Source organism: Oncorhynchus mykiss, chromosome 23 (assembly GCF_057628025.1).
Source record: "Oncorhynchus mykiss isolate SJ-2025 chromosome 23, ASM5762802v1, whole genome shotgun sequence".
Lineage (NCBI taxonomy): Eukaryota > Metazoa > Chordata > Actinopteri > Salmoniformes > Salmonidae > Oncorhynchus > Oncorhynchus mykiss.
Genome location: NC_143044.1, coordinates 31,718,164 through 31,733,134, shown reverse-complemented (window position 1 = coordinate 31,733,134; position 14,971 = coordinate 31,718,164). Strand labels below are relative to the sequence as shown.

The window sequence follows — 14,971 nt, the reverse complement described above, 5'->3', positions numbered from 1 at the left end:
TTGATCTTTCTTGAATAAGCAACTCCATTTCTTCGTTTTTCTTCTAATTTCTTCTGTTCATGAAAATAAAAATGTGGTTTTGGTATTAATTTAAGGTTAGGGTTATGCTTAGTAGTGTGTTTAAGGTTATTGTTAGGTTTAAAATTACATTTTAAGAAGAGAAATTGTAGAAATCGGCGGGGTTTATAACGTTCTGTTTGTGGTAACTAACGACGACCCTGAACTGGAACTGTTGTCTGCGCATGCGTAAATGTTGTTTTGCCGAAATTTAGACTATCCGGTTAAGTGAAAGAAAATGTTATATTTGGTTAGCAGCTTTTTGACTTGTAATTTCAAACGTGTTATTCCAGACATCATTGCTGTAGTTTAACAGCGGAATGAAGCATATTCTCTCAGCGAAACAATCAGAAAGTAGTGGGTACAATATTACCCAGCATTCCCTTCGCCCGTGTATATGGAAACGGTATTTGATCATTTACTGAAATTCCACCAAAACCACATAAAGCTACATTAAATTCCCTACTGGACCATATTATTGTGCACGGACTCAACATGCAATATTTTTATTGTAGGTTTACCCAATGTGCGTTCAGTATTTTTGTCTACATAAAGAAACTTCTTGATGAGTAACTATAGAGCCATAGTGTTGCTGAAATTGCTACCCTATCCCCACTGTCGGTCTTGGTTGGCACCGAGTTTTTATCTCAGTCTATGCAATACATTTACGAACGGACAAGCTGACTGCGCTATGAATTTACCAGCCGCCCAGAGCACAATACAGCTTCAATGACTCTTGATTGGTCAACGTCACACTCTGTGGTCCCGCATTCGATGGCAGAGACGAAGTACGACAGAAAACACCATTTCTAGTAGTTACCATAGCCATAAAGTCAATTTTGACAATATCGTAAAAAATCATGAAAACAAAAATTTGCTTTTTGGTCTTAATTTAGGGTTATGCATAAGGTTAGCAGTGTGGTTATGGTTAGGCTTAAGGTTAGTGTTAGGTTTAAAATATCATTTTAAGAAGATAGATTGTAGAAATAGGCGGGGTGTATGACTTTGTGACTGTTGTAACTAGTAACGACCAGGAACGGCGATTTTGGTTTGTTTACATAAAACGGACCTAAACCTAGAGCACAAGGGCCACAAAGGAACAAATTAGACAAAAAGACATGTCTTAATGTATTTCATACGTGAGTAGCTAAAACGTTTATATTTTATTTAATTGCAGAGCTATTTTTGTGTTAGCATTCTTTCCTTTCTAGCATCACTCCTTGTGCGCTCAGTTAGCTCACTACGATACGCGTTAAACGTTAGCTACATAAAAACCGACCTGAATTTATTTTAAATTGCGATATTTGTCTATCCACTACATAATATTTCGTCTTATATCTAACATTCCACTTGTCTGGTATTGCTAACTTATCTTCGCTATCTAACATAAACTGTAGTTAGTCGGTAACGTTAGTTAGCTAGGTAGCTAGCAACTGTAGCTAGCTAGCTAACGTGTACAACAGGGTTATTTATTGATCCATGGCCACAGCTCGGTTGGCGTTTTTCCTCATGTTGCATGTTGTATAAATCATTGAACTCTGTGTTATACGAACGTTGTAGAATAATATGCCGATTCCACACCAGCGGGAGCGGAAAATATTTTTGGTATGTCATTGTTCTGGCAATTCTCAAAAACTTCATTGTTCATGCTTTTTACATTTGTATCACAAACCATTTTTGAGAAAATCATTATTAAAGTGTTCATTTTTAGACCTATATGCCTCCTGTAAGACCCTATAATCGGTGAACAATAACGCTCAGTTGCGGTCAGTGCCATTTAAGATGAGGGAAGACGATGTTTTTTCATGAGCATGACCTTATTTTTATTAAAGCATATTGGATGACTGTCATCCATATTCCATTCACCCTGTTCAATGTAACAGCGATAGGTTTAGACTACTACATGATACTAACATTTTCCCTATACCTATCATGAGGTTGCTACAACCTAGCCTATGAATTAAAATTTACAACGTAGGCGCACAGGTCTAGAGACAAATTTGAAGTGACAGCCCTTGACATATGGACTGATGGTGACATTCAGTACCACCTTGCACACTCTTGCCTGCATCAAGCTGATATAGGGTGTAATCATTAGTCCAACAGTTGCAAACGATTGGACAAATTCAGGCAATTTTTTTTTTATCCCTGTTTTGTTCCGTTTGCATCCGTTTAAGAAACATTTTTCAATAGAATCAGAATCAGTGCCGAATACAACAGGTCTGTAGACCTTACAGTGAAATGTTTACTAACGAGCCCCTAACCAACAATGCAGTTTAAAATAATAAGAAAGAAAAGTATCAAGTAATTAAAGAGCAGCAGTAATCGCAAGCAGTGATCACGTGTAAACACTGTTCACTTTCATAGCAGCCATGTTCTATTCTTTTTATCTATGCACTCTCCTCCTCTCACCTCTTCACTGGTGGATGCACAACACATCACATTTGCTAAAGTAACGTCATAGTCAGCATAGCTAACAGAACTAACAAGTTAGTAAACCCTCTACAATCATGCAGTTACATTAGTGTACAGTCAGTAAGCAGTTACACCGGTGGGCCCTGGTGGCAATAAATTGGTCAAACCAAAAGCTTACCTTGACTTGAAAGAGTTTCAGTGTTGTGTTGGATAGTCATAGCCAGCTAGCTAACATAGCATCCCTCTGTTTGAGCAGGCTAAACTAGCTGTGAAACTGAAAGTGAAAAAAATTGCTCTTCTCCTTCACAAATTAATTTAACTGTTCAACTATTGTCTCTTTTTTTTTTATATATATATTTTTTTACCTTTATTTTACTAGGCAAGTCAGTTAAGAACAAATTCTTATTTTCAATGACGGCCTAGGAACAGTGGGTTAACTGCCTGTTCAGGGGCAGAACGACAGATTTTGTACCTTGTCAGCTCGGGGATTTGAACTTGCAACCTTTCGGTTATGCTCTAACCACTAGGCTACCCTGCCGCCCTCTGAGTCAACTACTGATTGAGCTACTGACTGATCTGATTCTTTGATTGGGTGGACAACGTGTCAGTCCATGCTGCAAGAGCTCTGATAGGTTGGAGGATGTCCTCCGGAAGTTGTCATAATTACTGTGTAAGTCTATGGAAGGGGGTGAGAACCATGAGCCTCCTAGGTTTTGTAGTGAAGTCAATGTACCCAGAGGAAGACGGAAGATAGCTTTCTTCCAGCTATACCATGGTGCTACCCTACAGATGCTGTGGAGGCTAATGTAGACCTTTGCAAAATGAGGATGGTCCTCCCCTTCCTCTGAGGTGCCTCCACTGATAACGTTACATGATACAGACAGCATGTTGGTGTCATTCCATTATAGCTACTCCTTAGTGTGCTCTAAAATGTGGCCATCGACTCGATTCGGTCTTATGTAGCAGCATTTGAAATTGTGTTTTTACGTAGGATAAAAGTAGATTGTTTCTCAATGGGAAAGTAATTCTGCTTTAAAAGTTGATATAATTTTTTAACACCACATTTGAGAAAATGGCCCATGAATGTTTTGGTACACCTACTGGAGAACTCTTCCTTGTCTACACCCATTCAGCATCGTTCACACCCTCTTAAGCCTTACTTGCTGACCAAACCGGACACATCGCGTGCGCGAGCGTCACAAAATACATTTAGAAATCCATGTTATTCAATTATTGCACCCTCACTGCTCGCGTGCACCAACGAGCGTCTACAATGCCAGGAGCTAAAATAGAACTCCTTTCTATTTCTGACGCAGATTGCGCTGAAAGTCCTGCCTCTTCCATCTCCTCATTTGTTTATAGAAGCAGATACCCACGTGACATCTCCTCATTGGTTATACCCACGTGGGTGATTGAAAGATAAAAATGTTTTACCGGTTGTCGTGGTAAAAGTGTAGATGCCAATCACCATATAAGTTCAAAGATGAAAAAGCCTGGAAGGAGGAGAATTGACTAGAAATGATTCGGTTGGCCGTTTTATGTGTGGATTAATTGTCGGAGTAGAAGACCTTGTGCATTTCAGGTAAAATAACAACTCAATGTTTATATCCCATGACCTATTAGCTAGCAACTGCAAGCTAGCTAAATAGGACAAATTAGCTAGCAAGTGCAAGCTAACTAGCTAAATTGCCATACATTTTTAATGCTTTTCGACCTGTCCCCAAATTAATGTCATTGGTTCAGAGTTTGTTTTGATTTTTTAATCGGCATGTCGTGATCGTGTTTGGTGTAGTGGGACAAAATACATTTATGAACGATGGCGCACACGCACAAACAGTTTCGGTTCCGTGTTAGCCCCACTTATCTCTTTAAATCAAATTTTATTTGTCACACATGGTTAGAAGATGTTAATGCAAGTGTAGCGAAATGCTTGTGCTTCAAGTTCCGTCAATGCAGTAATAACTAGAGGTCGACCTATTATGATTTTTCAATACCGATACCGATTTATTGGAGGACCAAAACGGCCGATACCGATTTAATCGGCCGATTTAAATAAAAAAAATATATATATTTGTTTATAATGACAATTGCAACACTACTGAATTAACACTTTCACTTAATATAATACATCAATAAAATCAATTTAGCCTCAAGTAGATAATGAAACATGTTCAATTTGGTTTAAATAATGCAAAAACAAAGTGTTGGAGAAGAACGTAAAAGTGCAATATTTGCTATGTAAGAAAGCTAACGTTTCAGTTTCTTGCTCAGAACATGAGAACATATGAAAGCTGGTGGTTCCTTTTAACATGAGTCTTCAATATTCCCAGGTAAGACGTTTTAGGTTGTAGTTATTATAGGACTATTTCCCTCTATATCATTTGTATTTCATTAACCTTTGACTATTGGATGTTCTTATAGTCACTTTAGGATTGCCAGTGTAACAGTATAGCTTCCGTCCCTCTCCTCGCTCCTCCCTGGGCTCGAACCAGCAACACAACGACAACAGCCACCACATCGAAGCGTTACCCATGCAGAGCAAGGGAAACAACCACCCCAAGGCTCAGAGCAAGTGAAGTTTGAAACGCTATTAGCGCGCGCTAACTAGCCAGCCATTTCACTTCAGTCACACCAGGTCACATCAGCCTCATCTCGGGAGTTGATAGGTTTGAAGTCATAAACAGCGCAATGCTTGACTCACAAGGAAGAGCTGCTGGCAAAACACACGAAAGTGCTGTTTGAATGAATGTTTACGTGCCTGCTTCTGCCTACCACCGCTCAGTCAGATACTTGTATGCTCAGTCAGATTATATGCAACACAGGACACGCTAGATAATATCTAATAATATCATCAACCATGTGTAGTTAACTAGTGATTATGATTGATTTTTTTATAAGATAAGTTTAATGCTAGCTAACAACTTACCCTGGCTTACTGCATTTACGTAACAGGCAGTCTCCTTGTGGAGTGCAACGAGAGAGAGGCAGGTCGTTATTGCGTTGGACTAGTTAACTGTAAGGTTGCAAGATTGGATTCCCCGAGCTGACAAGGTGAAAATCTATCTTTCTGCCCCTGAACGAGGCAGTTAACCCACCGTTCCTAGGCCGTCATTGAAAATAAGAATGTGTTCTTAACTGACTTGCCTAGTTAAATTAAGATGAAATAAATGTGTAAAAAAAAAATACAGATTTCCGATTGTTATGAAAACTTGAAATCGGCCCTAATTAATCGGTCGAACTCTAGTAATAACCAACAAGTAATCTAACCTAACAATTCCACAACTACTACCTTATACACACAAGTATAAAGGGATAAAGATATATGAATGAGTGATGGCACAGAACGGCATAGGCAAGATGCAGTAGATGGTATAGAGTACAGTATATACATATGAGATGAGTAATGTAGGATATATAAACATATACAAGTGGCATTGTTTTAAGAGGCTAGTGATGCATGTATTACATAAAGATGGCAAGATGTAGCAGTTTAAATGAGTACAGTATATACATATGAGATGAGTAATGTAGGGTATGTAAACATTTATATTAAGTGGCATTGTTTAAAGTGGCTAGTGATACATTTTGACATCAATTTCCATTATTAAAGTGGCTGGAGTTGAGTCAGTATGTTGGCAGCAGCCACTCAATGTTAGTGGTGGCTGTTTAACAGTCTGATGGCCTTGAGATAGCTGTTTTTCAGTCTCTCGGTCCCTGCTTTGATGTACCTGTACTGAGCTCGCCTTCTGGATGATAGCGGGGTGAACAGGCAGTGGCTCGCTCAGGTGGTTGTTGTCCTTGATGATCTTTATGGCCTTCCTGTGACATCGGATGGTGTAGGTGTCCTGGAGGGCAGGTAGTTTGCCCCCGATTATGCGTTGTGCATACCTCACTACCATCTGGAGAGCCTTACGGTTGTGGGCGGAGCAGTTGCCTTACCAGGCGGTGATACAACCCGACAGGATGCTCTCGATTGTGCATCTGTAAAAGTTTGTGAGTGCTTTTGGTGACAAGCCAAATTTCTTCAGCTTCCTGAGGTTGAAGAGGCACTGCTGCGCCTTTTTCACAACGCTGTCTGTGTGGGTGGACCATTTCAGTTTGTCTGTGATGGGTACGCCGAGGAACTTAACTTACTACCCTCTCCACTACTGTCCCGTCGATGTGGAGGGGGGTGCTCCTTCTGCTGTTTCCTGAAGTCCACAATCATCTGCTTTGTTTTGTTGACGTTGAGTGTGAGGTTATTTTCCTGACACCACACTCCGAGGGCCCTCACCTCCTCCCTGTAGGCCGTCTCGTCGTTGTTGGTAATCAAGCATACCACTGTAGTGTCGTCCGCAAACTTGACCATTGCGGGTGTATCGAAATGCTTGTGTTCCTAGCTCCAACAGTGCCCTAGTATCTAACAATTCACAACAATACACACATCTAAAAGTTAAAGAATGGAATTAAGAAATATCTCAATATTATTATGGGCAATGTCAGAAGAACATGTCTAAACAAAAGGCTGCACTTCACCAGATGATTGCATGACCCATCAAGTTAGAAAGGTGTGACTAGGGGTGATTACGGCTATCTATCGTATTTCATGAACACGTGTACATGTCTAGACAATAGTTACCCATCCACTTAGCTACATGTGGCTCGGGTTGGTTTTAGCATTTCCTTCACATGACCCATCAATTTAGACAAGTGTGTCGGGAAAGCGTCATCAAATAATTAAACATTTTAAATCTGGACACTTTCTCCTCTTGATATTGTTACTATGCAAGTAACCATTTCACTTTACCATTTACACCTTCTGTATCCTCTGCTTATGACAAACTTAGATTTTATTTGACTTAGTGTGTGTTAAACAGAGGCAGTAATGTGAAGAACAACATGCCCTGCATCAAAGTCAGGTTAGGATATACGCCAAGGACTAGATAGTGTATTTTTACCTGGAGTTTTTCCTTATTGTAGGCAACTATTTTTACCACTTTTAATCTTGAAATCTTTGATGTTTACTTAACGATTCACTCTGTTTAGCACATGGCCTCACAGATGAATCCTTAATTAATACATATGAATCCAAATACATATCCGGCGCCGACAGAGATGGCCGCATCGCTTCGTGTTTTTTTACGTGTTATTTCTTACATTGGTACCCCAGGTAATCTAGGTTTCATTACATACAGTCGGGAGGAACTACTGAATATAAGAGCAACGTTAACTCACCATCATTACGAACAGGAATATGACTTTCCCGAAGCGGATCCTGTGTTTTGCCTTCCACCCAGGACAATGGATCGGATCCCAGCCGGCGTCCCTAAACGACGCCGTAAAAGGGGCAAACAAAGCGATCTTCTGGTCAGGCTCCGGAGATGGGCACATCGTGCACCACTCCCTAGCATACTACTCGCCTATGTCCAGTCTCTTGACAACAAGGTTGATGAAATCCGAGCAAGGGTAGCATTCCAGAGAGACATCAGAGACTGTAACGTTCTTTGCTTCACGGAAACATGGCTCACTCGAGAGACGCTAACAGAGTCGGTGCAGCCAGCTGGTTTCTTCACGCATCGCGCTGACAGAAACAAGAGTCTTTCTGGTAAGAAGAGGGGCGCGAGGGTATGCCTTATGATTAACGAGACATGGTGTGATCATAACAACATACAGGAACTCAAGTCCTTCTGTTCACCTGACTTAGAATTCCTCACAATCAAATGTCGACCGCATTATCTACCAAGAGAATTCTCTTCGATTATAATCACAGCCGTATATATTCCCCCCAAGCTGACTCATCGATGGCCCTGAACTAACTTTATTTGACTCTATGTAAACTGGAAACCACATATCCTGAGGCTGCATTCATTGTAGCTGGGGATTTTAACAAGGCTAATCTGAAAACAAGACTCCCTAAATTGTATCAGCATATCGATTGTGCTACCAGGGCTGGTAAAACCCTGGATCATTGTTATTCTAACTTCCGCGATGCATATAAGGCCCTCCTTTCGGAAAAGCTGACCACGACTCTATTTTGTTGCTTCCAGCCTACAGACAGAAACTAAAACAAGAAGCTCCAGCGCTTGGGTCTGTTCAATGCTGGTCCGACCAATCTGATTCCACGCTTCAAGACTGCTTCAATCACGTGGATTGGGATATGTTCCGCATTGCGTCCAACAACAACATTTAGGAATACGCTGATTCGGTGAGCGTTTCATTAGAAAGTGCATCGGCGATGCTATACCCACAGCAACGATTAAAACATTCCCAAACCAGAAACTGTGGATTGAGGGCAGCATTCGCACGAAACTGAAAGCGCGAACCACTGCTTTTAACCAGGGCAAGGTGACCGGAAACATGACCGAATACATACAGTGTAACAGTGTGGCAGGGTCTACAGTCAATCACGGATTACAAAAAGAAAACCAGCCCCGTCCGGACCACGATGTCTTGCTCCCAGACAGACTAAATAACTTTTTTGCTTGCTTTGAGGACAATACAGTGCCACTGACAAGGCCCACTACCAAAACCTGCGGGCTCTCCTTCACTGCAGCCGACGTGAGTAAAACATTTTAAACGTGTTAACCCTCGCAAGGCTGCAGGCCCAGACAGCATCCCCAGCCGCGTCCTCAGAGCATGCACAGACCAGTTGGCTGGTGTGTTTACGGACATATTCAATCAAGCCTTTATTCCAGTCTGCTGTTCCCACATGCTTCAAGAGGGCCACCATTGTTCCTGTTCCCAAGAAAGCTAAGGTAACTGAGCTTAATGACTACCGCCCCGTAGCACTCACTTCCGTCATCATGAAGTGCTTTGAGAGATTAGTCAAGGACCATATCACCTCCACTCTAGACCCACTCCAATTTGCTTACCGCCCCAATCAAATCAAATTTATTTGTATACCCCTTCGTACATCAGCTGATATCTCAAAGTGCTGTACAGAAACCCAGCCTAAAACCCCAAACAGCAAGCAATGCAGGTGTAGAAGCACGGTGGCTAGGAAAAACTCCCTAGAAAGGCCAAAACCTAGGAAGAAACCTAGAGAGGAACCAGGCTATGTGGGGTGGCCAGTACTCTTCTGGCTGTGCCGGGTGGAGATTATAACAGAACATGGTCAAGATGTTCAAATGTTCATAAATGACCAGCATGGTCAAATAATAATAATCACAGGCAGAACAGTTGAAACTGGAGCAGCAGCACGGCCAGGTGGACTGGGGATAGCAAGGAGTCATCATGTCAGGTAGTCCTGAGGCATGGTCGGCAGGGTAGCCTAGTGCGTTGGACTAGTAACCGGAAGGTTGCAAGTTCAAACCCCCGAGCTGACAAGGCTGTCGTTCTGCCCCAGAACAGGCAGAAAATAGGCCGTCATTGAAAATAAGAATTTGTTCTTAAATGACTTGCCTAGTTAAATAAAGGTAAAATAAATAAATAAATGGTCCTAGGGCTCAGATCCTCCGAGAGAGAGAAAGAAAGAGAGAATTAGAGAGAGCATACTTAAATTCACACAGGACACCAACAAGGCTGAGTTTAGCCCACAAAGATCTCCGCCACGGCACAACCCAAGGGGGGGGGGGGGGGGCGCCAACCCAGACAGGAAGAGTGGGTTGAGTGTCTCAACCCACTCAAGTGACGCACCCCGCCTAGGGACGGAATGAAAGAGCCCTAGTCAGCCAGTGACTCAGCCCCTGTAATAGGGTTAGAGGCAGAGAATCCCAGTGGAAAGAGGGGAACCGGCCAGGCAGAGACAGCAAGGGCGGTTCGTTGCTCCAGAGCCTTTCCATTCACCTTCACACTCCTGGGCCAGACTACACTCAATCATATGACCCACTGAAGAGATGAGTCTTAAAGACTTAAAGGTTGGAGCTCTATAGGAGAAAGCCCTGCCTCCAGCTGTTTGCTTAGAAATTCTAGGGACAATTAGGAGGCCTGCGTCTTGTGACCGTAGCGTACGTGTAGGTATGTACGGCAGGACCAAATCAGAGAGATAGGTAAGAGCAAGCCCATGTAATGCTTTGTAGGTTAGCAGTAAAACCTTGAAATCAGCCCTTGCCTTGACAGGAAGCCAGTGTAGGGAGGCTAGCATTGGAGTAATATGATCACATTTTGGGGTTTTAGTCAGGATTCTAGCAGCCGTATTTAGCACTAACTGAAGTGACAAAAGCATGGATTCATTTTTCTGCATTTTTGGACAGAAAGTTTCAGATTTTTGCAGTGTTACGTAGATGGGAAAAAGCTGTCCTTGAAACAGTCTTGCTATGTTCTTCAAAAGAGAGATCAGGGTCCAGAGTAACGCTGAGGTCCTTCATAGTTTTATTTGAGACGACTGTACAACCATTAAGATGAATTGTCAGATTCAACAGAAGATCTCTTTAGGTCCACAGACGATGCAACCACACTGCACACTGCCCTAACCCATCTGGACAAGAGGAATACCTATGTGAGAATGCTGTTAATCTACTACAGCTCAGCATTCAACACCATAGTACCCTCCAAACTCGTCATCAAGCTTGAGACCCTGGGTCTCGACCCCGCCCTGTGCAACTGGGTACTGGACTTCCTGACGGGCTGCTCCCAGGTGGTGAGGGTAGGTAACAACATCTCCACCCAGCTGACCCTCAACACTGGGGCCCCACAAGGGTGCGTTCTGAGCCCTCTCCTGTACTCCCTGTTCACCCATGACTGCATGGCCATGCACGCCTCCAACTCAATCAGCAAGTTTGCGGAGGACACTACAGTGGTAGGCTTGATTACCAACAACGACGAGACGGCCTACAGGGAGGAGGTGAGGGCCCTCGGAGTGTGGTGTCAGGAAAATAACCTCACACTCATACTCAACGTCAACAAAACAAAGGAGATGATTGGACTTCAGGAAACAACAGAGGGAGCACCCCCCTATCCACATCGACGGGACAGTAGTGGAGAGGGGGGCGACAGGGTAGCCTAGTGGACTAGTAACCGGAAGGTTGCAAGTTCAAACCCCCGAGCTGACATGGTAAAAATCTGTCGTTCTGCCCCTGAACAAGGCAGTTAACCCACTGTTCCTAGGCCGTCATTGAAAATACGAATTTGTTCTTAACTGACTTGCCTAGTTAAATAAAGGTAAAATAAAAAAATAAAAGAGGGTAGTACGTTATAAGTTCCTCGGCGTACACATCACAGACAAACTGAATTGGTCCACCCACACAGACAGCGTTGTGAAGAAGGCGCAGCAGTGCTATAATTCCACCATAATTTGCAAATAAATCCATTAAAAATCCTACAATGTGATTTTCTGGATTTTGTTTTCAAATTTTGTCTGCCATAGTTGAAGTGTACCTATGATGAAAATTACAGGCCTCATCTTTTTAAGTGGGAGAACTTGCACAATTGGTGGCTGACTAAATACTTTTTTTGCCCCACTGTATATTGACACCAAGATGATATCTGTATCATGTAAGGTTCACAGATCATATGGTCTTGCAGGAGGCATGTATAGGTCTATATATGGCCTAAAATGGCTAATTTCATCTTGATTTTCTACAAAATGATTTGTGATACAAATGTAAAAAACATGTTAAACATCTTTCCTCCCAATGAAGTTTAAATGTGAGAATTTCAAGAACAATCTGAGATGCCAAAAATATTTTCTGCTGTCATGGAATCGCCCAATTAGCCTTGCTTGCTTAAATTATTGACCCATGCGTTAATAATTTAGCTAGCCAGCCAGCTAGCTAGCTACTTCCCTTGAGATCCCTTCCATCATCAAATTAATGCCAAGAATTTATCAATCTAGTAGTTAGTGAGCCATCTAAAAAAAGTTGCTCAAAACAAGGAGGATGCTTTATTTCTTGTTTTGCAGCTATTGCGCCCAGCTGTGGAGAACGTCCTCATTCATGCCCCAGACAGTTGAAGCATGCTGGTAGTAACGTTAGTATGCAGCCCAACATAATCAGAAGAGATGCCGGAGTCTGGCATCAAACGAAAAGCCTGCTTTACAAGAATCTTCTCATCAAATGGAGGACTAAACAACAAAGTCTGCAGGTGGGTTACTTGCTGCACCTTGTCCTTTGTCTGCCTGATTTGAATCACTTTGGGGCAGTTTCACGGACACAGATAAAGCCTATTATGTTTTGCATCTGAGAAATGTAGCTAGCTGTATAGTTAACTATATAACTCATCTGTATCTAACCCATGCTGCCATCATCATTTCCTTCTGCCAGGAGAATGGTAGTACAAAAGTCTCATTCAATTCTATGATAATATTCACACCACACTTTAGGCTGCCCCCATTAGGACTATAAGGCTTAGTTAGGTAATACTACTGCAGCCTGCTGAAGGCTGATTTGTATGTGGTGTTTTATAGCCTACGTACGCCACTCAATCAGGTTCATACTACTCCCTTAGGGCTAGGAGTGCACTGACATGGTCAGTCACATGTACCTTCCTTTCTCTTGTTTTACCTCCCTCCAGAGCATTTTGGCTCTAGCATTTTATTGTGCCCACCCGCCCGCAAGCTTTAACTTCTCTGGGATATGTGGGATGCACGCTAGCCTCGCCAACAGCCAGTGAAATTGCAGGGCGCCAAATTCAAAACAACAGAAATCCCATAATTAAAATTCCTCAAACATACAAGTATTTTACATCATTTTAAAGATAAACTTCTTTTAAATCCAGCCAGTGTTCGATTTCAAATAGGCTTTACGGCGAAAACACACCAAGCGATTACGTTAGGTCAGCACCTAGTCACAGAGAACCATAAAGCCATTTTCCAGCCAAGGAGAGCCCTCACAAAAGTCAGAAATAGCGATTAAATTAATCACTAACCTTTGATGATCTTCATCAGGTGGCACTCACAGGACTTCATGTTACACAATAAATGTGTGTTTTGTTCGATAAAGTTAATCTTTATGTCCAAAAACCTCTTTTGAAATTGGTGTTTTATGATCAGAAATGCATTGTCTCAAACAAACATCAGGTGAAAGTGCAGAGAGCCACATCAAATGACAGAAATACTCATAATAAACATTGATAAAAGATACAAGTCTTATGTATGGAAATATAGATAAACTTCTCCTTAATGCAACCGCTGTGTCAGATTTCAAAAAGGCTTTACGGCGAAAGCACACCTTGCGATTATGTTTATGTCAGCACCTAGCCACAGAAAAACATCAGCCATTTTCCAAAGAAGGAGAGGTGTCAAAAAGTCAGAAATAGAATTGTAAATATTCACTTACCTAAGATGATCTTCATCAGAATGCACTCCCAGGAATCCCAGTTCCACAATAAATGTTTGTTTTGTTTGATAAAGTCCATAATTTATGTCCAAATACCTCCTTTTTGTTTGCACGTTTAGTTCAGAAATCCAAACTCACGAGGCGCGGGCAAGTCCAGGCGAAAAGTCCAAAATGTTATATTGCAGTTCGTAGAAACATGTCAAACGATGTATATAATCAATCTTTAGGATGTTTTTATCATAAATCTTCAATAATGTTTCAACCGGACAATTCCTTTGTCTTTAGAAATGCAATGGAACGCAGCTAACTCATGGGCTACCACGAGACTGAGCTCATGGCACTCTGCCAGACACCTGGTTGAAACAGCTCTCATTCAGCCCCGCTTCACAGTAGAAGCCTCAAACAAGGTTCTAAAGACTGTTGACATCTAGTGGAAGCCTTAGGAAGTGCAATATGACCCCATAGACATTGTATATTCGATAGGCAATGGCTTGAAAAACTACAAACCTCAGATTTCCCACTTCCTTCTCAGGTTTTTGCCTGCCATATGAGTTCTGTTATACTCACAGACCTCATTCAAACAGTTTTAGAAACTTCAGAGTGTTTTCTATCCAAATATATTAATTATACGCATATTCTAGCTTTTGGGCCTGAGTAAGAGGCAATTTTCTCTGGGCACCTTATTATCCAAGCTACTCAATACTGCCCCCCAGTCCCAAAGAAGTTAAACTTGTTGTGACTAGTGTGACCTTTTTGGCCGATACCGATATCCAATATTTTCCTTGCCCCCCAAAAAACGATACAGATAACCAATATTTTAGCGGCCTTTTAAGCATTCTTGTACAGTTTATAGTTCACACATGGACGCAGCGGTCTAAGGCACTGCATCTCAGTGCAAGAGGCGTCACTACAGTCTGGTTCGAATCCAGGCTGTATCACATCCAGCTGTGATTGGGAGCCCCATAGGGCGGCGTACAATTGGCCCAGAGTCGTCCGGGTTTGACCGGGGTAGGCCCTCATTGTAAATAATAATTTGTTCTTAAAACTGACATGCCTAGTTAAATAAAGTTTACACACACCACATTGATCAAAAAGTTATTCTCTTGGCATTTACTTATGTTCCCATTACCAGTAAAACATCAAAACCTATTTCTTTCACTTACTTGCTGTGCTGTTTCGTTGTTAATTTGTTCAGTCGTTTCATTCTAAACCAGGATTTCTATAGAATGCCGTTTGCGTCTTTGTGTGTCAAAAATATATACTATTTAACGTGTCAAATAAGTTTGTTGACCAATCAGGACCTGAAT

The 14,971-nt window shown here is 41.9% G+C and overlaps 1 protein-coding gene across 2 annotated transcripts in view; it reads left to right on the top strand.

Annotated features, from left to right (window-relative positions):
• The first annotated feature begins 809 nt into the window (after positions 1-809).
• The window catches only part of abca5 (ATP binding cassette subfamily A member 5), a 97,282-nt gene continuing 83,120 nt past the window's right edge, over positions 810-14,971 (top strand). For both annotated transcript variants that reach the window (XR_016491076.1, XM_021581043.3), the window contains exons 1-2: positions 810-1,196; positions 12,290-12,471. Coding sequence is in view for 1 of the 2 variants with exons in the window: in XM_021581043.3 (XP_021436718.3) it covers positions 1,184-1,196; positions 12,290-12,471 (195 nt within the window). In the remaining variant the exon portion in view is untranslated. The remainder of the gene's footprint in view (positions 1,197-12,289; positions 12,472-14,971) is intronic.